Genomic DNA, 26,775 nt, shown 5'->3' with positions numbered 1-26,775 from the left:
AAATAAAAATTTAAAAAAATTTAAAAAGACAGTGGTAGGAGACTTACAGATCTTCAAAGAGCAGACCTTTAATAATCTCATTGACGTCATTTTCGGCTAGTAAGATACATGATTACAGATCATCCCAGACAACAGATAAAATTAAATCATCATCCTATAAAATTCTGTCTAAAACTATTACTACAGTCTGAGTCATTTGATCAGGATTTTAAACATTACACTCTGTAATTGAATTAGATCATTGTGTTGGGGATGGGAAGACTCAATAAATGTGTAATTTTTAAATTTTCAGTTAAGGGGGAGAAAAATAATTCTAGTAGTAGAATTAGGTAAACATTAAAACAAACAAAAAAACCCCACCACCCATTCTCACTACCCTGCTTCCTTTAAAGTTCAAGTACACTCTGGGAATCAAGGTGAAGTCAATTTTAGTTGAGCTAAATTCCAAATAAATCCATACTTACAAAACAAAGTATGAGTATACATAGCACCTATTTATATGCAAAATATAAATTTGAAAAATGCTTTTAAATAGTAACTCTAACTTTGTGTTTACCCATTATGTTCCAATGGTGGGTAGGTGAACAGTTTTAACCCAACTTCTTCCCCCATTTTTTTTTTTTTTTTTTTTTTTTACAACTCAAGCTAGATAACCCAGATGAAGTGGCAGTAGGGCCAGATTGCACTGTGCTGTAAGAAAGGTTAAAGGTGAGAAAAGTCAACCTGAAATGATGTTTCCTACAATTATTAACTGATACTTAAAAATACTGGCCTGAAGCCGGGCGCAGTGGCTTATGCCAGTAATCTCAGCACTTTGGGAGGCTAGGGTGGCAGGATCACTTGAGGTGAGCCTCATCAGTATGGTGAAACCCTGTCTCTACTAAAAATACAAAAATTAGCCAGGGCACCTGTAATCCCAGCTACTTGGGAGGCTGAGCCAGGAGAACTGCTTGAGCCTGAGAGGTAGAGGTTGCAGTGAGCTGAGGTTGCACCACTGCACTGCAGCCTGGATGACAGAGCAAGATTCCATCTCAAAATAAATAAAAAAAATAAAACTATTGGCCTGAAATCAGAAGAACATTTTGGTTAGGACAGCAACCTCTGTATTACACCACATTCATACTTTCATATTCAAAGTTCTCTTAGCTGCAAAAGTGTTTTGTCCTTTGTATACAATGCTTTTTACCACCTATGGTTGCTCTCTGGAGATCTGCCTCAAACACTGGAAAAGACTTGCATTTAAAATAGTCAGGTGAGTCTTTCCACTTAAAAACAATATTTTAAGAAACAAATGACCAGGGTTTTCAAAAGTTTCATTGTTATACAAATTGTATTATTCATTCAACTATGGGAGATGGTATAAACATAGTGGCTCTGGGGTGAGTCTGGATTTGAATTACAGCACTCAACACTGTGAACTACTTAATCTCAATGATTCAGTTATCTCAACTGTAAGGCAGAGACCTCTAAGATTGTTGAGAAAAAATACAGGTAAGCACTCAGGAGTAAGCACTCATTATCTATTATCACAGTAACACCAGACACTATGCCAGAAGCTGGAAGCACAATATTCTGGTACTTCATAATCTAGCTGTAGAAGCAAGGCTATCATTCCTTCCAGTACAATACACTTTAAAACAATTATTGCAGGGCACGGTGGCTCACTCCTGTAATCCCAACACTTTGGGAGGCTGAGGTGGGAGGATCACTTCTTGAGACCAGGAGTTTGAGACCACCCCAGTGAACATAAGATCCTGCCTCTACACAAAAATTTAAAAGTTAACCAGGTGTGGTGGCACACTCCTATAGTCCCAGCTACTGGGGAGCTGAGACGGGAGGATTGTCTGAGTCCAGGAGTTTGAGGCTGCAGTGATTTATAACTGAATTGTACCACTGTACTCTAGGACAGGGTGACAGTGAGACTGTCTCAAAAAAAGCAATACTGCCTAATCACGTCCTTCACTTTTCAGTAACTTTAACCCCTTCTATGTATGTAGAGATGAAGGCCATAAACACGTGCAGTTACTTAAGAGTGAACCAATCACTGAAGATGTAAAATTTTAAAGCTATACTAAAAACTTAAGTTTTTAAGGAAAGGTGTTGATAAACGCTACTAAAATGAGTAATCTGTCTTTTGTAGGTAGTAACTTTGGAATCCCTACATGTTTTTACACTGGGGTAATATGCTGAACTACTTTAAGTAGTTCCCTGAGAATTAAAATGGCAGTTAAGCACTCCTTTCCCCAAAGTTGAACACCGAATTAACCATAAAACAACTTTAAAGCTATTTGTTAGAACCCACAAGTAACAGGAGAGTTGGGTAAACAGCAGTCAGGCTGCTTATTGGCCCAATGATAGACCAAAAGAACCAAACAAGTGGCAAGTGTTTCTGGTGAGATGCTGACCATAAGAGCTGAGAAAGGTGGCTGGGCATGGTGGCTCACACCTATAATCCCAACACTTTGGGAGGCCAAGGTGGGTGGATCACGAGGTCAGGAGATCCAGGCCATCCTGGCTAACACGGTGAAACCCCGTCTCTACTAAAAATATAAAAAATTAGCCGGGCATGGTGGCGGGCACCTGTAGTCCCAGCTTCTTGGCAGGCTGAGGCAGGAGAATAGCGTGAACCCGGGAAGAGGAGCTTGCAGTGAACCGAGATCGTGCCACTGCACTCCAGTCTGGGCGACAGAGTGAGACTCCATCTCAAAAAAAAGGAGTTGAGAAACGCATAAATAGCGTACTTCTAATAAATCGTCCAATGATATAAGCTAATTAAGATTTAAAAACCAAAAACCAAGCAAGACTGGATTAAAGATTAAATTTAAAGGGGCTAATACTGTAGCTCAAAAAAAGCTAACTATAAAAGAACATTTTCTGCCAGGCGCGGTGGCTCACGCCTATAATCCCAGCACTTCGGCAGGCCGAGACGGGTGGATCACCTGAGGTCAGGAGTTCAAGACTAGCCTGGCCAACACAGTAAAACCCCGTCTCTACCAAAAATACAAAAAATTAGCCAGGCATGGTGGTACATGCCTGTAATCCCAAGTACTCAGGAGGCTGAGGCAGGACAATCACTTGAACCCAGGAGGTGGAGGCTGTAGTGAGCCGAGATCACACCATTGCACTCCAGTCTGGGCAACAAGAGTGAAACTCCAAAGGAAAAAAAAAAGGAACATATTCTCAGCCTCAATGGCATGATACGCCTACCAGAAAGGATGTGATTCCACAACCAGGAATCAAAGTTATGGCGAGTATACTAGAAACTGTCAGGATAATGGAAAGAACAGGACATGAATGGCTCCAAGAGACAAGACCAATTAAATTTAGCAAGAGGGAAGATTTCTGTTCAGTATGAGAAAACTTATGAGTGATCCAGTACTGGAACAGGTCACCTGCTCAGTGAATGCCCTCTTTTCACATAAAGGTATAATAAGAAACTAAAGAGGATAACTTGGGTATTTTGTAGAGGGGATTCATAAATGTCATCTGTTTCTTTTAAAAAAATTTTAATTGACATAATAGTTGTACATATTTTGGGGGTACATGTGATATTGATACATGCATACAATATATAATGATAAAATCAGAGTGGCTGGGATATCCATCACCTCAAACACTGATTTTTTTTTTTTTTTTGAGACAGAGTCTCGCTCTGGTGCCTAGGCTGAGGTGCAGTGGCATGTCAACTCCCTGCAACCTCCGCCTCCCAAGTTCAAGCGTTTCTCCTGCCTCGGCCTCCTGAGTAGCTGGGATTACAGGCGTGTGCCACCACACCCGGCTAACTTTTGTATTTTTAGTACCGATGGGGTTTTGCCATGTTGGCCAGGCTGGTCTCGAACTTCTGACGTCAGGTGATCCACCCGCCTCAGCCTCCCAAAGTGCTGGGAATACAGGTGTAAAGCCACTGTACCCGGCCTCAAACATTGATCTTTTATTTGTGTTAGGAGCACTGCAATTTTTCTAACTACTTTGGTAGAAGAAATAAATGTTAACTATAATTTCCCTGTTGTACTATCAAATACTAGAACTTATTTCTACTAACTGGATTTTTGTACACGTAGTCTTTTTCAATTCTAAGGGAAGACAGAGTTCACAGAATTAGGTTAATGGTAATATAAAAGAGGCAATTAAGTATGTTGCTTTGTCAAACTGACCAAAGAATAACAAATCCAAGTTTTCCAGATTTGGAAGCCGGAAGATAAAACCAAATGTAGGATAAAAGAATGAAAGAAAAAGGAAGCAGCACATATCAGAAAGCAGCAGTTACAACAAAGCAGAAAAAAACATGGCTAGAGAATGGATGGGAGGAAAGGGCTAATAGCTACTTTCAAAATATGTAGTAACTTCAGAGAATATCCTGCTCAACACAGAAATAAACCTCCTAAATTTCGTTCACCTACAATAGTACAATGAAAGCAATCATGACTGAAATAAGGTCTGAAGTAAAAAGGGGAGGGAGTGGGCACACCATAATATAAGGAAGTATACTAAGTGTCACAATTTCAACTGTATTTAGAACGAAGTCTCGCTCTGTCACCCTGGCTGGAGTTCAGTGGTGTGATCTTGGCTCACTGCAACCTCCATTTTCCAGGTTCAAGTGATTCTTCTGTCTCAGTCTCCTGAGTAGCTGGGACTACAGGCACACGCCACCACACCTAGCTAATTTTTGTATTTTTAGTAGAGACAGGGTTTCACCCACGTTAGCCAGGCTAGTCTTGAACTGCTGACCTCATGATCCACCTGCCTCAGCCTCCCAAAGTGCTGGGATTACAGGTGTGAGCCACCGTGCCCGGTCAACTTTTGTAAAACAAGGGCTAAGTTGACTGAAGGTATTCAACTTATAAAATTTTTCAATTATCACAGTACATTGAGTTTTTAAACCAAATCTAAAGAGTCTTCAGGTCAAACATTCTACACTCAAGCACTAAATCAAGGCTAAATGTTAATCTGTTGAATCTTCCTGAAATATAATCTCATTTAGAAATCCACAGTATTTCCTCAGTTTACTTCAAAATGTGTATAGTTTTACTTTTTTCCCTCCCATTAACTTTTTAAAAATTTTTATTTAGAGATGAGGTCTTGCTCTGTCACACAGGCTGGAATGCAGTGGCCCCAACATAGCTTGCCCGGCTCCCATTAACTTTTAAATGTTTTTTCATGACAGCCACTGTCTTTTAAAGATATCACGGCCAACATTTTAAAAAAATACCTAACATTAATTTGCTGAATTAGAGTTAATGCATTTATACAGCAGTCACCCTAATAATATTAAGTGGGATAAGAAATCATTTACTCAGCAGCAAAATGCCACAAGAAGCTGGTATATAATACTCTGGTAAATGGCTCCTAATCCAGAGTTAAATATGTGACATGGGCTCTGAAGAGAGGACACTAATCCTTAACCTAACCAACAGGTAAATTTGAGATTTTAGAAATGAAAGAGATTTTTCTCTCTATTGTACCATAGTACAATTAACCTCTTAGATTGTGAAAACACTTCCAAGAAATGGGGTTCAAATAACATTTTTCCTCCCAAGCCAGTTTCCAACAGATGCCTTAATCCAACCAAAGTCTACATTCACACTGATGTTTTGTCTTTAAGTCTATTAAAATAAAGGAACCACATAAATTGACCACATAAATTGAACTAGACCACATAAATTGACAGGTGGTCTAGTTCTGATCCCTTCTTAGGATAGAGTCAACCTGCCCCTACTAATACGAATTTTAAAAACACTCACTCCTGCCTGTGGTCAAATATTCCTAGTGAAAAGTTAATGAACTGAGAATCCATCTCTAGTGATATGCCTTTCTCACTGGTCTTTCAGTATGATTACCCCTAAACCACCAAAACTGCTGCCTGAGCTGGTGGCAAGACTTTAACCTTTTTGGCATTCAACAATTGTTAGAAGAACAGCTTGAGGTAATGCAAATCGTATAAACTCTAAAACCAGGCAGACTTGAAATTCCACCCTAACCCATTAATTTTGAGAATTTACACAACAGCTAATCTTTATTTTCTCACCGATATGAAAATCCACATCAGAAGGCTATTATGTGGTCTAAATGAACGTACAGACAGGAAGGCACCATTCACACCTCCCAACCAAGAGTAGGCACTCTACTCACTGGTTGCTCAGTTACGTGAAAATAAGGTATGGAGATTCTGACATTCAAAAATCTGCTTTAGTGCTCTTGTACTCTTAAGTACATCATTTTAGCTTTGGTAATCTAAAATTTGTATAACTAGGAAAAATGGTGAAGTAAGATGCAAAAAGTTTTCATTTAAAAACACAGGATTAAGACATATCAAAGAACAAAAGAGAAAAAGAAAACATTTCCTTTAGTACTTGGTTTCTCCTTTTAAACAACAGACTTGTTAGGAACACAACCTATGGAGACAGTCTGCTTAATGCCTAAATTCTAACTTCATCACCTTGACAAAACTCTGAAATCTTCCTGGGTCTCAGATTCTCATTTGTAAAGGTGAATATTAGTAGTAGACATAATGCACAAGGTTGTTGTAAGGATTAAATGAATTAGCATGTAATAAGCATTTAGCAGAGTCTGGCAAATAGTAAGCAACAAAGAAATGCTGCCATCTTTTTGGAAGTTAAGAGTCTAGTATGAACCAAATTAGACTTCAAGTACTGTTTATACTGCAGTAACTCATCTTAACCTACCCACTCACCCACCCAGAAGCCACCTTAGCTGGGACTCCCTCTTATGTGAAATAATTTCCTAATATTTAAAATTACCTTATTTCTCCCAACCATGGTATATATATGGTACAAATCTCTATAAATAGGTACATTTTCTAGGAAAAAACCCTAAACGGTAACAATACTTCAAATTTATGGCTTAAAAGTTTGTCTCAAGACCCCTTTATAGTCATAGGAAAGTAGAAAACTAAGATCATGGTGGTGGTAATTATTTTCCAAAGTTTTCGTTTTTGCTCCAAAGCTTCAATTTTATCTTTGTCAAAAATATCATTTTCCCTTAAAGTGAGAGGCTCAATTCATTTGTTTGTCGAATACCTAAGTCTGAATACCCACAGCTTATCTGCCTGCAGTTCTTTCAAGAAAAAAGTGTTCCATGAAAAAAAAAGAAAAGCAGCTAGTTTATCTCACAATTCAAATAACTATAAGTGTTTTTCTTAGAGACAACCATTGGACTTCCCATTCTGCCTCACTGAAAGATGTCTATTTAAGAGCTATTAATAAAATAATGTTTCAGATTCAAGGACATTAAGAAAAACCAGTTCTTTTTGTTTTTAAAAGAAACAGTGAGTGCATAATGGTAAAGAAATACAATAATCACTAGTACAGTATAGTACCACTGCCTTGATTAGTGATAAGGAACCAGTAAGTTTGAGCTACCCTTGTGTTTGCACCAGTGCTAAATGGTACAAACAAAGTGATAAGAATCAGTAATAACAGTACTTGCTATGAAAATAGTTGTGACCTGGCTGGGCGCGGTGGCTCACGCCTGTAACCCCAGCACTTTGGGAGGCCAAGGAGGGTGGATCACGAGGTCAGGAGCTCAAGACCAGCCTGGCCAAGATGGTGAAAGCCCGTCTCTACTAAAAACACAAAAATTAGCTGGGCATAGTGGTGTGCGCCTATAATCCCAGCTACTCAGGAGGCTGAGGCAGAAGAATCGCTTGAACCTGGGAGGCGGATGTTGCAGTGAGCCGAGACTGTGCCACTGCACTCCAGCCTGGGTAACAGAGCAAGACTCTGTCTCAAAAAAAAAAAAAAAAGAAGAAAATAGTTGTGATTTGACACCTCCCCAGAGGACTCCCAGTGGTTGGCATATCACTTTAACAACTGTTGACTTAAAGTAACCTCTGCTATGTTGTACACTTTACTGAAACATTTGTTTTTTGCCAATCGTACCTCAATAAAGCTGGAAAAATAAAGAGAAGAATCTGTGCTAAATACCATTCCATACCTAGCTCTAATGCTATGTTCTCCCTAAAGCTGATTCTTCAAAGCTATTCAGCTTCATCTACGTTGTCTATACAGATAGTGTGTAGTGTAGAGCTTTTTAACTGAAGAGCAAAAAGGGAAATATCCTAATTTCTGTCAAGAAAGGACTAACGGCCAGGTGTGGTGGCTTGTATCTTTAACCACAATCACTTTGGAAGGCTGAGCTGGGAGGATTGCTGGAGGCCAGGAGTTAGTGACCAGCCTAGCAATATAGCAAGACCCCGTCTCTACTAAAAGTAATTTTAAAACTTAGCCTAGTGTGGCCAGACGCCTACAGGTAACGCCTGTAATCCCAGCACTTTGAGAGGCCGAGGTGGATGAGCACTTCAGGTCAGGAGTTCAAAACCAGCTTGGCCATCATGGTGAAACACCGTCTCTACTAAAATCACAAAAAGTTAGCTGGGCATGGTGGTGCATGCCTGTAATCCCAGCTACTTACTTGGGAGGCTTGAGGCAGGAGAATTACTTGAACCCGGGAGGCGGAGGTTGCAATGAGCCGAGATTATGCCAAAGCACTCCAGTCTGGCCAACAAAGCAAGACTCTGTCTCAAAAAAAACAACTTAGCCTAGTGTAGTGTGCACTTGCACTCCCAGCTACTCCAAAGGCTGAGATGGGAGGATCACTTGAGCACAGGATGTCACGAGTGCAGTGAGTGAACCACTGTACTCCAGCCTGAGTGACAGAGGGAGACTCTTTTTTTTTTTTTCCTTTAAAAAAAAAGGGGGTCTGGCCGGGCGCGGTGGCTCACGCCTGTAATCCCAGCACTTTGGGAGGCCGAGGCGGGCGGATCACAAGGTCAGGAGATCGAGACCACGGTGAAACCCCGTCTCTACTAAAAATACAAAAAAAAAATTAGCCGGGCGCGGTTGTGGGCGCCTGTAGTCCCAGCTACTCGGGAGGCTGAGGCAGGAGAATGGCGTGAACCCGGGAGGCGGAGCTTGCAGTGAGCCGAGATCGCGCCACTGCACTCCAGCCTGGGCGACAGAGCGAGACTCCATCTCAAAAAAAAAAAAAAAAAAAAAAAAAAAAAAGGGGGGGGGGTCTGGCTAAGTAAGTTGCTACATACCCAAATAACAGAATACTACACAGACATTAAGAGTGAGGAGGTACGGGCTGGCTACGGTGGCTCACGCCTGTAATCCCAATACTTTGGGAGGCCGAGGTGGGTGGATCACCTGAGGTCAGGAGTTTGAGACCAGCCTGGCTAACATGGCGAAACCCCATCTCTACTAAAAATACAAAAAATTAAGCTGGGTGTGGTGGCAGGCACCTGTAATCCCAGCTACTCGGGAGGCTGAGATAGGAGAATCTCTTGAACCCAGGAGGAGGAGGTTGTGCCATTTGCACTCCAGCATGGGCAATAGGGCAAGACTCTGTCTCCAAAAAAATAAATAAATAAAGAGTAAGGAGGTACCTGTCAATATGAATCATAAGATATACATCAAAGTGTGTAGGGGGTACAATTTACAAAACTAAGTATATGATCTATGATCCTTATTCTTCAAGGACAGAATTGTTTGCTTTGTGCATAAATTCCCAGCATACACAAAGGACTAACAGAGATTAACTCCAAGAAGGCAGGATGATTACAGCAGTTTTATTTTTTCCCTCTACATGCTATGCTCTTAACACCTAAATTCTTATGTGGAGCAAGTACAATTTAAAATAAAGATTACCAGCCTGGGTGACACCCCATCTCTACTGAAAAAAAAAAAAAACATACAAAAGTAAGTTGGGTGTAGTGGCACACGACTGTAATCCCAGCTACTCCAGAGACTGAGGCAAGAGAATAGCTTGAACAAACCGAGGAGGTGGAGGCTGCAGTGAGCCGAGATCACACCACTGCACTCCAATGAGTGAGACTCCATCTCAAATAAAACAAACAATTATGGTTTTGCACCTTTAACTTTTCACACACACACATACTCTTAACCTACTTAGAGGCTCTATTAAAGGCATGTTCTACACATTTTAAGCACTCAAAAATATTAAATTCCTTGACTGAATAATATATGCATAACTTTAATAGCTTCATCATTTAAATAAAACAAATTTTAAAAACTATCTTGGAGCATCCTAAAAACTATTTTTCAGAAAGTCTTCATCATCATCAAGAGTGTATTACCTTACCAAATTCCTAAACAGTTAAGACGAAACCTGATAGAAATTATTGAGGTTGACACTACATTCGATAATGAATATTCTGCTGTAAGACATAAAATAATGTTCTACTTTTCTGAAAACCTAAGAAATGGCTCATTTAAAAATAACAAGTGAGTGCTGAACTATACACGTATTTTCAGAAACAGCAGCATAGGGTCAGGCTAAGCACCTCCTAATGGATAAGCTCCAGGTGTCTATGTAATGAACAAAGAAAAACCTAAGAAAAATCCTGCAGAGAGAGCTGGAAGAGAGTGTGAGGCTGCAAGGCAGAGTAAACTTGTTAAAAGGTCAAGGGTCCTAGATGATGGTACTAATTCTGCTAACTAAAAGGCATGACAGGCATTTCAAATACAAAACTGTGACCAGCCTCCTCCTCACCTTAATCTTCTTATTTCACTACAGCATTAATCTCAAAATCTCCCCTCCAAAGCCAGGAAATCTCCTCTAATATAATGAATTTCCCACCCCACCACTATCCCTTACATTTCTTTAAATTCAAGATCACTTTTTTTTCTTAAAAGAGAATCAGAGAATTTATACACTAAGGGTCCTTAGACCAACCACCAAAATTATGAACAAGAACTCAATCATGAAGTATTTGTACATTTACCTCAGCCCTGAAGAATAGCCACCCTGCCACTATACACTCAAACCACCGTGCTATGTGCTGCGATTTGGGCTTGCCAACTAGAACACAAGAAGCCAACTAATGAAAATAAATTCCAAAGAAAATTACAAGTTATGGAGCTGGGATCATATTTTCCCCTTTGAAGAAGCAACCTATTCAGTATAAATAGACACAGCTTATTTAAAAAGTACTTGGGCAAAATAGTTTGTAACCTTTGACAAAGTAATAATAATCAAAGTAATAATAATCGTAAGGCATATATCTTTAAAAAAAATTCAATGGGTATTTTGCACCATGGGGTGTGTTTTCAGAAGTCCTAACAGCATAATGCACTATCTAAATACAATTGGTTAAATAGGACACCACCATGCGCCTCCGAATATAATGCACTGAGGAGGACACCCTATCACTTCAAGGGATTCTCACCAAAAACTCGCAACCTAAATTTAATGATGAAAAATCACAAGACAGGCTGGGCACAGTGGCTCACTCCTTGGGAGGTTAAGGCGGCCAGATCACTTGAGGTCAGGAGTTTGAGATCAGTCTGGCCTGGCCAACATGGTGAAACCCTGTCTCTACTAAAAATACAAAAATTAGCTGGGCATGGTGGCGGGTGCCTGTAATTCCACCTACTGGGGAGGCTGAGGCAGGTGAATCGCTTGAATCTGGGAGGCAGAGGTTGCAAAGTGAGCTGGGATAGCGCGCCACTACAGTCCAGCCTGGGGGACAGAGTGAGACTCCATCTCAAACAAACAAACAAACAAAAAAAAAACAAAAAAAAGAATCACCAAACTGAAACTGAGAGACATTCTACAAAATAACCAGCCAGTACTCTTGAAAATCAAGTGCCAAAATCATTAGCGGCAAAGACTAAAAAAAGACTGATCCACGTTAAAGGAGAGTAAGGAGACATGTAATCAAAATGCAAAGTGTGATTCTGGATGGAATTCTGGAGCAAAAATAGCAAATTACAATAAAACAATTTGCTAAATTTAATTAAAATCTATAGGTTACATAATAGTTTATCATTTATTTTTATCAATTTCCTGATTTTAATAATTATAGTGTAATTAATAACATCTGGACAATCTGGAAAAATATATGAAAAACTCTTCATATTTTTCCAACCTCTTTTAAATCTGAAATTATTTCAAAATGAAAAGTTAATACATTTTAAAGAAGTCCCTTTTAATTGTCTTTATTTCTGAAAGATATCCTTTTTTATACCCTTTTTACGCTCTTTTTTTTTCAAATTTCCTTATGTGGCTGATACTACTTTTGTATTTAGGAGAGTAGTAGTACAAAAACAATGATACATTTGTAAAGAAAAATATGTGGGGTGGAGGAGAAAGTTCTCATCTAGTCTTAAAAGAGTATTTGACCTACTGGTCCTAATATTAAATTTAATTTGCACAAAGGTAATTAGACATTAAGTGTCATTAGCAAATAGCAAATACCCCCAGAATATCAAAGCAAAACAATCAACCTCTAATGAGACATTTATGAACTGAAATTTGCGAACACAGCTGGGCTAACTTTGACATGATCTCACCAAATATGTGAGTGGGAGAAAGATCCATCAAGCCTCCATAACCCATTCCTCTGTTTCAGATTGTACTGTCATGGCTGTCTTCCAAAACAACAAACGAAGAGAGAAACATTAGGACATAGACATGCCTGCTTTCATACAAAGCATACACACATCAAAAGTTAAAAGGTTGAGGTAGCAAGTAACTGAGGCACAAGAGCCCTCAAAAGTGATTCTCAGTAAGTACAGCACCCTAAATATAGTCTAAAACAAAAATCGGCCGGGTGCAGTGACTCACACCGGTAATTCCAGCACTTTGGGAGGCCAAGGCGGGCGGATGATCTGAGGGCAGATGATCTGATGTCCAGAGTTCGAGACCAGCCCGACCAACATGGAGAAACCCCATCTCTACTAAAAATACAAAATTAGCTGGGTGTGGTGGCGCATGCCTATAATCCCAGGAAGCTGAGGCAGGAGAATCGTTTAAACCCGGGAGGCAGAGGTTGCAGTGAGCCAAGATTGTGCCATTGCACTCCAGCCTGCGCAACAAGAGTCAAACTCCATCTCAAACAACAAGAACACTCCACTGTTTTCAATGAAATTAAAGTCATTAATTTTGTTATTCTGACAACTCCTCATCCTCCCCTACAAACCAAGTATCTTGATGGCAGATTAAATGTTATGTTTCAATCTACAATAAGGTGATACTATATTAAGGGACTACAAATATTAATGCTTACTGTATGACCTCATGAACCCCTGAGCTGCAGTGTCTTGATCTGTTACAATGAAAAGGCTAGATCAGATGTCCCTTCAAACCCTAAATTCAATAAGTCTATGAATTTTTTGCATATTTAAACACATTCTACAAATCTATAAATATAAAACTCCCAGTTTGTATTACTCAATTTAAAAACTCACAAAAATACCCCACAAATGTCATTTTAATAACATCCTCATTAATAGGAAATTTAATTCCAACTCTTCAGCATAGTGTAGTTCAAATTTCTAATCTTGTACAATTCTCTTGTGCAGAGATAATTTTCCTATAATTTTTATTCTGTAGAGCCACTGGGCCTTGTATAATTGCTAGATCTTTTAAAATTTTGAAAAGAAATCATGCAAGAAGCCAGTAATCTGTCACACATTACAGGCCCAGAGATTTGGAAATTAATCTCTTACTCCCCCTTGTGGCTAGAGTGGCTTCCATTCTTTGATTTGCAATTTCCTCACTTGCTTTCAACCAACCAATTAGAAAAGTGCTCCACCAAAAATGCTAATGATTAGGAGATGTTAATAAAATAAGTCTTTGTAGACATTTTGACTTGAAATTCTTACCTTTCTATGCAATGTGGCCTAACAGAGTAAGATTTTAGACTGTGAACTTATGTTCTATGAATAAGGTCATCTATAAGCAGGCTTGTGCCCACTTAACGCATTTTCCATTAATAGATGGCAAATCTGCATTTTTAATCAACAAGAAATCTGGCAAACCAAAAGTATATTATCCCTGATGTTTAAGAACTGTTAAAGCCAGCCTAAAACTTCATTATTCAATGTAATTCCTGTAAGAGAGTAGCTGCTCCCTGATATTTACCCCAAAACAAAAGATACCTGCACTAAACAATGCTGATAGAAAGCCCGGACAGTTCTAAAACTTTTTTTTTTTTTTAATCAACTGGGTGAAAGGGCTAGCAAGAAGCAGGAATAAAAACTGCTTAACTAGCCGGGCGCGGTGGCTCATGCCTGTAATCCCAGCTCTTTGGGAGGCCGAGGCGGGCGGATCACGAGGTCAGGACATCGAGACCATCCTGGCTAACACGGTGAAACCCCGTCTCTACTAAAAATACAAAAAATTAGCCGGGCATCGTGGTGGGCACCTGTAGTCCCAGCTTCTTGGGAGGCTGAGGCAGGAGAATAGCATGAACCCGGGAGGTGGAGCTTGCAGTGAGCCGAGATTGCGCCACTGCACTCCAGTCTGGGCGACTGAGCGAGACTCCGTCTCAAAAAAACAAACAAACAAACAAAAAAACCCTGCTAAATTAAATCAGGTTCAGAGAACGGTCTCCCTCCAAATCATGAATGCTAGCAAAATAATCCTAGAAGGAATCAGCGTTTTAAGAACATCTGAGGTTGGGTGTGGTGGCTCACACCTGTAATCCCGCTTTGGAAGGCTGAGGTGGGTGGATCATCTGAGGTCAGGAGTTCAAGACCTGCCTTACCAACATGCAGAAACCCTGTCTCTACTAAAAATACAAAAATTAGCTGGGTGTGGTGGTGCATGCCTATAATCCCAGCTACTTGGGAGGCTGAGGCAGGAGAATCGCTTGACCCAGGAGGCGGAGGCTGTGGTGAGCCAAGATCACGCCATTGTACTCTAGCCTGGGCAACAAGAGTGAAAACTCCATCTCAAAAAGAAAAAAAAAAGAACATCTGAACATCTGAAAACAAATTTTGAAATGTTGCTCCTAAAGATTCAAAGTGAAATACTAGGCTGGGTGCAGTGGCTCATGACTGCAATCCCAGCACTTTGGGAGGCCAAGGTAGGCGCATCACGAGGTGAGGAGATCAAGATCATCCTGGCTAACACAGTGAAATCCTGTCTCTAGTAAAAATACAAAAAAATCAGCCAGGTGTGGTGGCGGGCGCCTGTAGTTCCAGCTACTTGGGAAGCTGAGGCAGGAGAATGGCATGAACCTGGGAGGCGGAGCTTGCAGTGAGCCAAGATGAGGTAGAGCTTGCAGTGAGCCAAGATGACGCCACTGCACTCCAGCCTCAGCAACAGAGTGAGACTCCGTCTCAAAAAAAAAAAAAAAAAAAAAAAGTGAAACACTAACAAGTATCAAAAAGAACTTAGGTATAAACTTAAAAATTATTGACACTCTCACTGAAGGCTTTCCTCTTCTCCCCTCCCCCAGGATCTAGGCCTGGGCTGAAGTTTCTCACAAACCAAGGCCCAATTTACCATTATTTCCCTCACAATGCTTTTTGTTGGTGGTGGTTGTGGTAGTTAAAACGCCTCATTTTTCATAGGGCTTTTTAGCTTGTATGTGCACAATATGTATTATGGATAAACTACATAGGGGGACTATATTTTATCAGCCCCTTTTTAAAAACGGCTAAAGACCAGCTTTTCCATGTTCAATGAATTTGCAGTACTTTTCCCTCTTTGACTTGTATTATTTGTGCACGTCTATTTCCCTCTCCAGACTGAATAGCAGGGCTTTTACATTGATTTTTGTAATAGCACAGCGCTTATAAAATAGCAAGTTGTCATCCCTAAATAAAAAATTTCAGCTTTCTAAAGTTCTCTTAAATTTAATCCAAAATTTATAAATCAAACCACAATAAAGTGATATCAGAGGTACAAAAGGTAAAGCAGTGTATTTGCTATTTAACACCACCACAGGGGTGTGTTAATTCAACAATTTCCCCAAAACATCCTAGAGATAGATAGTATTATTCCCATTTTGAAGACGTAGAAACAGTAAGAGAAATGCAGTAAAACTTACCCCAAATCATACGAATCAAAAATTCAAAAAGTCTGCATGGCCCATGCTAACTTTTATCACCTCTCTTTAAGTAAGGCAGTATACGCTTTAGTATCCTTTATTTTTCGAAATGTTACACAGGGATATGTTTAAAGTTTTATCTCTGCTCCAATTAAAGAAAAAGAGCCCGATGATAGTCCTCCATTAGATAGCAACAATCAAAGGGCAACTGTGAAGGAAAAGTCGTTACTCTTACAAAAAGCGGGCTGCTTGAGTTGTCTTATTTCCAAACATCTTCCAAACACAATGCTAAAGGACTCATCAAATTGATGAATTGAGAACTTGCCTGTTCTAGGCAAGAACTACAGCTTGCCTATATAACACTACCCTCAACTGCCAATTCCACAGAATCACATTTTAAGTAGGTATTTTGCATAATATTTTCATTAAGTTTCTCTTGGTTGAATGTGGTCCAAATATGTCATTCTGAACTCTGGACAATGTTTATTACGTTTTAAGGAGCAAAAAAATTATAAGCTGAGTGTTCGTTAAGCCTTGGATCAACAAATAGGTCTTTCTCAGAAAAGCATTTGTAATTAATCACTTAGATGAGAAACATTCTGCATACCACTGGGTTCCTTGATATAACGCTAATTTCTAAAAAACTCTAGATCCCTAAAATTGTTTGCAAGTTAGAAATTAACTGCCACTAAAAAACATTTCTAGGCCGGGTACGGTGGCTCACGCCTGTAATCCCAGCACTTCGGGAGGTTGAGGTGGGTGGATCACCTGAGGTCAGTTCAAGAGCAGCCTGGCCAACATGGTGAAACCCCATCTCTACTAAAAATACAAAAATTAGCCGGGCATCATGGTGGATGCCTGTAGTCCCAAGTACCTGGGAGGCTGAGGGAGAATCGCTTGAACCCGGAAGGTGGAGGCTGCAGTGAGGCGAGATCATGCCACTGCACTCCAGCCTGGGCGACAGGGTGAGACTCTTGTCTCAGAAAACAACAATGACAAAAAACAAAAAAAAACTTCCCAACTCATTAAACAATTCAAATAAAATACTAATACAACAAAAATTGGGCAGTCCCTGCAAATTTAATGCAGTAATCTTTCTTAGATTTTAAAATTCAACACATGCATACAGGCCAACCCATTAAGCAAATCTTATGTTGGTCTGCTTAACTTTATAGATTAATACTTGGCTGAAACTATCTTTACATTCTTTTACCTGTTGTTACCACTGTAAGCATTTTTATTTGGGGAAGAAAGGAACTTTCACAACAAATCCTGTCAAAAGAAATCCATAAGAGTTTACATGCTGAAACGTTTTAATAACCTATCCAATGTAAACAAAAGGGCAGGTGTCACACAAAATGATCTTACTGATACCAAGTCAGCTATATTCATCCACATGGCTTTGGTGCCTGAAGATCCACGTTATTAGAAAAGACTGGCAATAGAAAAACAACTAGTGAAATCTGCCAATATGTAAAACTCTATCCTGCACTACACTACTACTTCTATCACATTATACCTTACCAGAAAACAAAACTAGATCAATAACAACTGCTATTGCACAGTAAATTTCACAGATATAAGCTTTTCATAATTACAGTGAATTACTGACTAAAGAACAAGTGAATGATCAGTTACATAGAAATACACATAATAAAAAAGAGAGAACTGCTAATATGGTGGCCAAGCACACCATTCTTCCCACACCAAAATTTAAATTTGTGCCATCTAAATATATCAAAGCATATATACTTCGATATGTACTTTACAAATACACAAATGTTTTCAAGGAGAATAGAGCCAATCTTCTGATGCTGAAAGATATTCTTTTATGGCAGAAACCCTCAGGCCATAAAGATGGTAATTAGCAATGGTTTGTAACAGGGACAGTGAGAAGACCAAACTAAAGCTAAAAGCCTCTTGCAGGGAATTCTGGCGAGGATCAAGCAAATAGATGGAATGAAATCAGCGTTTCAGAAAGATGAAAATAAGAAATATATGCAATAGAGAACTGAAAAGGAAAAGTAAGAGTAACAAGTCCAAGTGAATGACCACAAGCAGCAGTAAAAAGTTGTTTATAATTTAGCTTTTGTCCATTAAAAGCACATCAAGTTTATCCTTACAGTATCATTTTCCTATTTGGCAATGTACACTTTTCCAAGTATAACCCTGGGAACTATACAATTCAGCATGAATGTAAAAGATAGGGAACCAATGATATGGGAAACATCAACAGCTTGTAATCTGAAAATTAAGTCAAAGTTGAGTCCAGCATGTCATGTGATTAAGTCTAGAAAACATGCTAAAATTGGGTAGTTATAAAGGACAGGCAGTTTCAAAAGGAAGAGGAACACTGGCTTTGAGTATATAGAAACTGACAGCAGTTCTAAGGCCCCTAAAACCTTGAGCAGTGTTTATTCTCTGTGTAAAACTGTCAGAGTAAAGCAAAAGCTATGGGAACTAGGATGAAATCACAATAGGGAACCAGAATTCTACAAAAAATTCTAAGAAACTTACTAGAATTTCAATAAACTGTATGCTAAGTTTTAAAACTTACTTGATACCAGAACACCCGTCATTTTGACTTAAAAATTCTCTCTCATACACACTTCAATATAAATATGCCAAGAGTAACTTATTTTGGAATCAAAAATTTGTGAAATTAATCCATAAGTCCAATGACATTTAATTCAGTATTATAAAGGCAGAGCTAGTTTCCCTTCCCATCAAACAACAAAGGCCTCTCTACCTTTCCATTCCCTTTATTTTCATCATTTCCACTTCATATACCTCAGACTTTTTGTATTTGTACAAATATGTCACTGGGTGTGGCACTTCGCATTTTTAAAAAAATGAACTTTATTACCAAAGACACTGTACAGGCCAGGTGCAGTCGCTCACAACTGTAATCCCAGCACTTTGGGAGCCCGAGGTGGGCGGATCACAGGGTCAGGAGATCGAGACCATCCTGGCTAACACGGTGAAACCCCGCCTCTACTAAAAATACAATACACTTAGCAGGTGTGGTGGCAGGCACCTGTAGTCCCAGCTACTCGGGAGGCTGAGGCAGGAGAATGGTGTGAGCCCAGGAGGCGGAGCTTGCCGTGAGCCGAGATCACGCCACTACACTCCAGACTGGGCGACAAAGCGAGACTCCGTCTCAAAAAAAAAAAAAAAACACTGTCCTATTTCTTCCTTCCTGGGACCACAGAACTTGAATTCTTTATACTTCGAAACATACCAAAACCACGAAGACATGTAAATATACAGTATATCTTAATAAAATAAAATAGTAACAATAGATATAACACTACAGAGTTCTTTGGAGAAGGCCTTATTTTCCAATGAGCTGCCTAGTGATTTGCATCTTAAAAACTACATAGCAGTTTTTAAAGCCCAAGGCATGTAATAATATATTCAGACTACAAGGGACTCAAAAACTACTTGCTTTCTTATCTTATTTCTGTTTAATGGTAGTTCTGTGGGCTGGAGATAAAAATCGGTGCCCCATAACCACAACTTAAAATTGCTCTGAGCAAATAAAAATGTAGAGCAGCAATAAAATAGAACTCAGTCGAATTAACTGAATCACTATTAAGATTACTGAACTGCAGTTGCCAACTGTTATGTTAGACACACAATTTTATACTGCTTCCTGTCGTAGACTTCCTATAAAGTCATTCTTTGCCTATAGCAGTGGATTTTAAATTTTAAAATGAAATCTTTGAAAATCTGATGGTTGGCATGGACCTTCTGCCCCAGAAAAATGCACAATCTTAAAGGCTTCGTCCATCTTCTAAATTCCATTCATGGACTATGAGTTAAGAGACCCCTGCACTATTACAGGCAGGCTCACACTTTTAAATAGAACTGAAAAGCTAAGATAAACAGGACACAAAAGGTAGTCAAGGTGGTTACCTCTCATTCCCCACAACCCTGGGGGATGAGAATTATTCCTATTTAATTGAGCTTAGTTTTCTCAGAGGGACTGAGTGATTTCCTCAGGCCATGCATCTATTAAATGGTAAAACTAGTTTGATTCAGTATCTTGAGCTCCATTATTCACCTCGACATACTTAAGTTTGAAATAGTCTTCCTAGACTGTGTTTCCTTGGTATTCATTTCATCAAGTGCAAGATAAAAACTACCCAATTTTTGGCTGCCATCTTTCAGGTTTAAAGAGGTGCTAGTGTTGAGTCCCTCCCCAACTACCAAGAGAGTTTCTGTCTAAGCATCTGGCAGGAAAGGCAGATTGCATTAGTTCACATATTGCAGTTTCAAATTAACACATGGAAGAGAACTCGAAGTTCTTTTACATAATGAAAAGTCCACCTTGTGAAGAACGTGCCAGTGACCACTTTCCACGGTAATGCTCTATTAACTCTTGTAATAAGCAACATGGTCCAAGCTCTTTGCTTATTAAATGGTTAAACAATTGATAAATACATGTAACCAGAATGGGTTACTAAAAAGTTCTTCAGAAAAACTCAGAACGTTGGAGATTAGCTGCTTTTTGTAGGAAGAGTATATTTTCATAGCTATTATAAAATAGGTGCTCAATATAAAAAATCTGGTTATCACTAATGCCACCAGCCAATACCATTAATTCTGCAAAGGGATTACCTGCTTATTTTTCTCAAATTAAAGTGTGTATATATATATGTATATGTGTATATACATATATATATCTTAAAGCCCAGAAAAGGCTAGAGTAATAAAAAATTATAATTGATTTTTTATCATGTAAGATCTCAAATATATAATTTAAAATATTTTTAATAATCATTAAGTAACAATGATTCAAAAACTTTCTCTAGTAGAAATACCAGTTCTGCTACACTTTATTCTTCCATTTCACTAAAAAGGGGAAAAGGAATTTTATGCAATGTTTCCAGAGTCGATGTGACCTATTTGAAATAGATGGTAGGAAAAAGAAGCCTATTATCTGTAAATATCAAATTTTCCCAAGCAGAAAAAGAAAAAGCCAGGGAAATTTTGCAGTGCTGCTGACCTAATTCTATCCTTTCTCAAAAGAAGCCTTTCTGCTTGTTTAACAAATATTTGAGCATCTACTACACGTTCTGAGTATGCAAAGATCACTAAGTCTTACTCTTAAAAAGACTAAGGCTGGAAGCCAAAGCTTGTTTAGAATTCTCTTCGAACCCACTTGTATAGTAAAGAAAACTCTGATTCATCAAAACTTTCAAAGTATAAATGCCATTTAGACTTTTTAAGAAGCCAGTGCTATTCTAGAGGGTAACGATGTGAGTAGGGACCAGAATCAAACTCCTTAATAATCATAACAACAAGAAGCTATTAATATTAAGAGATTATCTTGTCATCCTCATCTACTGGTTCTATGCAAAAAATTTTTCTTGATAAGGAAACCAAAGGGAAGCATAGTCAAAACTGCTACAAGTTGGGCCAGACATGGTGGCTCACCCCTGTAATCCCAGCACTTTGGGAGGCTGAGGTGAGTGGATCACCTGAGGTTGGGAGTTAGACCTGACCTGGTTACCAGCCTGGCCGACAAGGTGAAACCCTATCTCTACTAAAAATACAAAAATTAGCTGGGCGTGGTGGCGCACGCCCTGTAATTCCAACTACTAGGGAGGTCAAGGCAGAAGAATTGCTTGAACACGGGAGGCTGAGGTTGCAGTGAGCTAAGATCATGCCATTGCACTCAAACCTGGGCAACAAGAGCAAAACTCAGTCTCAAAAGAAACACAAAAAAACAAACCTGCTACAAGTCTTTTCCCAGGAGAAGACTCACAATGACAGGAACTTTTATACTTTGTATATGGAAAACATGCACATACCTACCTGGTATTGCAAATAAGCGTGTTATTAAAAGGTAAATGTCACATTCCTTTTTATTCCTAAAATTGACTTTTGTCTTAAGGGAAATGTTAACTTGTAACACATCCTTTGAAGCCCAAATAAAAACTTTTTGATCAAGTGTAACACCAGACTGAACAAAACTGAGTTACACTTACACAGATATTAGTAAGGAGAGCAAGGAAAAAAAAAAAAAAAAACCCAATACATGTTTTATTATAGAAAAAAAATCACATTTTCAAAATTTAAATATTCTTACTACCTTAGCAAAATCACAAGATAGGTATTTGTCACTTGGCCTCAATAAAAGCAAGATATTCCTTTTTTCAACTTAGATACAAATAACAGCTATCATTGTAAAGGTTTCAATAAGAACAACAACAAAAAAGCCCCAAGACAGATGTCTCATTGAGTTTGTGATTGTGAACCCAAATAAGCATGTTTTAAAAAATCACTATTATTTTAAAAGACAGTGTCAAGTATCATTTGAGAAAAATACAGTTTAGGAACTGATGCTATTCCATTAGTAAATACAAGTGTAAAGAAATGATAGCATCATCACAACTGTAACAAAAACCCCAAACCCACAACCACATCAGACATTATCCTATTGCTCATTACAGTACTTCTTCCATATAAATAAGGTTCATATAGTAAGTAACACACCTGGATTTCCACACTGAGTCCCACATTCAGTAACCTGTCCAGAAAAATCGCGATGCTGCTGCCCCTCTTTGTATATCAGAGTCCTGCCATACTGGTTAAGTGTAACCATTTAGCAAAATCACTTTAAATATTATTCCAAAAACTGCCAGCTTGGATTTTCTACTAGTTTATCCTCAAATTTAAACTATTCTTGATCAAAAAGCCCTACTTTGTATGACAGATTAAAATTAACCAAAATGTAGTTTAATCATTTTAAGCGCAGTGCTTCAACACAGTAGGTACTGAATACTTAAAATACTCGATTCAAACTGGAAAAATCAAGCTTGAGTTATTCATAACCTTTCATCATGGTTGCGAGTGTTCAAAATTTATTTTCAAGAATTCAATGCAGGAAAGAGGTTTCATAGTCGTGACGCCAGAGTTTTCTGCATGGCTGACTCATTACATTAACATTATAGCGGCTAATCCTGAGAAGAGTACTATTTCTACAATCAGTATCCTATTACATCTCTCTTACATAAAATATGTAAAATTCCTTTATCCATAGATGTACATTTAAGATAACCAGCTATAGAGCTACCACAAATGTTCTAACCATAAGTAAAGCAGTAATACTATTAGTTTATCTTTTCAATACTAAAGTCTGTTATTTTTAAAACTGAACTGTTTCATCATCATTATTACAATTACTTTACATACCCGTATCTATAATTGTCTTAACATCTTTTTAGTTATGACACCATGAAGACTTTTAAATCTGAACACACAATGTTTAGAAGGAAAAGATAAACCGAAGAAAACGTTGAGAGTAATGTAACTGATACTCATAGGAACCTTACAGTATAATGAAGCCAGATTCAATTGATTCTCACCAGTACATCATTGCAGATATCTCTTAGCTCCGTCTCAATTTTCTCTCTGTATTCTCGAGCCATCTGCTGTTTTTTCTCAGCACCTTCCGTCTTTTGTTCAATACTTGAGACGACCCTCCAAGATGACCTACGGGCTCCTACAACATTTTTATAAGCAACTGAGAGAAGATTCCTCTCCTCATTGGATAATTCAGCTCCTTGCTCAGTTACAGACTTCATGCAGGCTGCCATGTCATCATATCGCTCAGCCTGCTCGGCCAGTTTGGCCTTCTGAACCAGCTCATTTTTATCCATGACTGGATGTTCTGCAGGGGGGAAAAAAGGAGTATTTAAAATTTTTCCCATCAAAATAAACAGACTCAAAATTATACCTGTGGTAAATGAGTTTTTTAAACCTGAAATCTAACTGCCTGTGGAAGACTGTTCACATGAAGAATTAAAATGCAGCTTCACAAAAGGATAGTCAGAAAAGGAAAAAAAATTCAGCATACTCAGCATCAGAGGTAAACTTTCAGCCATTAACACATCATTGTAGCAAAACTAAAACTTGTTCAGAAGATACAGATTTCACATAAGGTCAAAATTACTTTCAAAAGCTGCCTCAAAAACTTACCCCTAATCTTACTTGACCAAAATCTCAACTCATTTCCAATACCACTAAGTGATCTGAAATTAAGCAGCTTTTCTTCCATAGTAAAAGCATTGTTTACAGAGAACATCTGGATTTCTATCATATTTCCAGAATCATAATTCTTGTCAGTTTAACTCATGTCTTTTTACTTTCATAATACTTTCGTCAGGAGTGATTAAATTTTAGTTTTAGTGTTACCCCCACCCCAAACCTACTAGATCTCTGCAACATTTGCCAGCCAATAATAGCTTAACAATTTGGGGGGAGGAATGACCAAACTGTTTGTTTTCAGATATTTTGAGTATAAATCCACCACAAAGGATCAATATCTGACCCTAATGCCTCAACTCCTTATCTTGTTATATGTCCACATGCTTTAAAAATATCCACAAGTCATGGCACTTCAACTCTTACTGTGAGTACTAGAATATATCACGTTGGAAGTACTTGATTTACAAGTGTTTCCAATGTCATTGCTCCAGTTGAAATGTAGAAGTGCTGCATTTTGTGTCTAGCTGTCATACTGTAATTGGATGTTATCACTCAAGCTGTTCTTCACCATGACTATCCACCTAATTCTCTTTCCCTCGCGTTTTAGTTTCCTAGACCTTTTCTATTTACCTCAGCTACATTTTTCTGGAAAGATATCCTTTGGCAAGTTGGCAAACAGCACAAAGATACTAATCCACACAGCGATACCACACCAAAAAAAAAACGACTTTAGAGAAAAATATACACCCTGAATGAAGTGCACTTTTAAATTAGGTGAACGGAAGAGTTCACCTTGGAAGCTGACTCCCGAATATTAATCATCTTTTGCCTTCCCAGGGAAATCTCACAGTATTTTTTTAACTAAATGAGAACAGGTCCCCACATTTTAAGCAAATTACTTAGCCACTTTGGATATAAGGTACTGGCTCAATACGTAAACTATTTAACCTTTATGACGGCATTATTTTCCTCAGGTGTCTAAATTACTAATTTTTCCCTTAGGATCTCAGGAACAGTCTCTGGTTAATTCTGCTTCTAATGAAAAATGATTTAAACCAGTACAAAGGATTCTCTACCCAATCACTTCGGTACAAGAGGAAGTGGATAAGGTTTCTCACACAGTAATGAGTGCTCCAAGGCCTCGCCTCTACACTGCGGGCAGGACTCACCGCACCCATTTAACCCTTACCTGACTTGAGACGTCGACTACGGCGAAACGAAAACCGGCAGACCCGGACTTTAAAGTGAAAATCCTCCGGTCCACTTATCCGCAACCACCCCCCTCCAGGCTCCGCCCAAGTCGGAGCCTCCGCTCAAGTCCCCGACTCTCCTTTGTCATGGCGGATCTGTGTCAGGGAGCCCAACCTACTGCAGAGTGTTAATTCCCCCCTCCTCCGACCGAAGCCAGAGGGAGGAGCAGCCCGCGCCCCCGCCCAAGCCGTGGCGCGGCGGGGGGGGAGCGAAGCCGCCCGACCCCGGGGCAGAGACGCCACAGCCGCCCGCAGAAGCGGAACCACTACCAGCCCCGCCACGGACACACCCCGCTCTCCCACCCAGCGCCTTCCCCGCCACCGATCAGCGCCGATGCCCGTGTACAGCGTCTCTAAGGGACCGACAGCTGCAGGTGGGGGAGGGGACGAGAGCCACACCCAGCAGAGCGGGCCACCAGCAGCTATGCTCAGGGTCACCCGCCCCCAAAGCAGGATATGCGTCCCCAAACCGAGCGCAGGGAACCTCCAGTTCTAGTCCATCACGCACGGAAGCCGACGGCGGGCTCCCCACCCCGCTCTCTACCCCCTCCTGGACTCGCAGCCCCCGTCCGCACCTCCTCCGCCCGTTCGAAAGGAGCAAAAAAAGTCAGACCCATCCCCCACCCCCACCAGGAAATTTCAAGTCCTTCCTCCCACCGCGGAGCCCACGAAATTCAGCTCTAGGTCCCAGGAGAGCCCCACCCCAAAACCTCACCCCGCAGTGTGCTCCCCCTCGCGCCGGCGCGCGGCCTCGCCCCGGTCTACCTGGCGGGCGCCGCCGTGCCAGGCCTGGGCTCCGGCCCGCTCTCGGCCAGGCCTTTCCCTCGCTCCTGGATCCCCGAGGCCCCCGGCCCCTCCCCGCCGCGCCGCCGCCTCCCGGGGTGGGGGAGGGCCGGGTCCCGCCGCCGCAGCGCCCAGCGCAGAGGCTGCGCGAGGGGGAGGGGGGCGGGGGAGGGGAAGGAGGGGGCGGCCGAGGGAGACAAGAGGGGGCGGCCTCACCTGCGCCACTGCGATGCCCGCCGCCGCCGCCGAGTCATTATCTCGGGCGGAAGCGAGAAGGGCGACGAGGGAGGGGGTGGGAGCCCGCAGAGACAAGGGTGGGGACGGACCGCGGCCGGCGGCGCCCCGACCATGCCTCGTCCACCTTTGGGAGCCGGCGACAGGGGGATCCCCGGGGATCTCGCGTGTGGGCGCCCTCCCCACCCCCGGGAGCAGGACGGGGGAGCGAGCACCGATCGGCGCCGGGGCGTCGATGCGGAAGCAAGGAGTCGGAGGCGGCCGCTAGCCGCCCGCCCGAGCTCAGCGGAAGAGGAGCCGCCGCCCGTGTCCGCTGAGGAGACTCCGCCTCAGCCCGGCGCCGCCACCGCGGGGCTAGTGGGGATGAGAGGACGGAGCGAGGACGGCTCCCACGCGTTCGGAAGGCTGGCCTGGGACAGGAAGGAGCGGGGCGCGGCGGCGGCCAGGTTCCTCACCTGTGTCCGGAGTGGGTGGTGGCGGCAGACGGACAGGGGCTCAGCAGTCTCTGGGCGGCGGCGGCAGCAGCAGCGGCGAGGCTGAGACTCTGTCCCTGGATCTCGCTGCTCACAGGCTACAGCCGCTCCGCAGACACGGGGTTTCCTCCAATCACCAGCCCCGGCAGCAGGGGCACCACACGCACGATGACGTCAAACGCTGCTATGGCAACCGTTGATTGGTGCCCACAGC

At 40.8% G+C, this 26,775-nt stretch overlaps 1 protein-coding gene across 5 annotated transcripts in view; it reads right to left on the bottom strand.

The window, feature by feature from the left end:
- LOC105476048 (tyrosine 3-monooxygenase/tryptophan 5-monooxygenase activation protein zeta) overlaps nt 1-26,775 on the bottom strand; it is a 35,247-nt gene that overhangs the window by 7,255 nt on the left and 1,217 nt on the right. For 2 of the 5 annotated variants that reach the window (XM_011731673.3, XM_011731672.3), the window contains exon 2: nt 23,200-23,504. In XM_011731673.3, the coding sequence (XP_011729975.1) occupies nt 23,200-23,493 (294 nt within the window). In that variant the 5' untranslated portion in view covers nt 23,494-23,504. Of the gene's footprint in view, nt 1-23,199; nt 23,505-25,010; nt 25,146-25,836; nt 25,860-26,543; nt 26,691-26,775 lie in introns of those variants that run through there. The other 3 variants (XM_071067935.1, XM_071067936.1, XM_011731674.2) reach the window with 3 other exon arrangements.

Source organism: Macaca nemestrina, chromosome 8 (assembly GCF_043159975.1).
Source record: "Macaca nemestrina isolate mMacNem1 chromosome 8, mMacNem.hap1, whole genome shotgun sequence".
NCBI classification, from domain to species: domain Eukaryota; kingdom Metazoa; phylum Chordata; class Mammalia; order Primates; family Cercopithecidae; genus Macaca; species Macaca nemestrina.
This window is presented reverse-complemented; position numbering and strand designations above follow the sequence as displayed.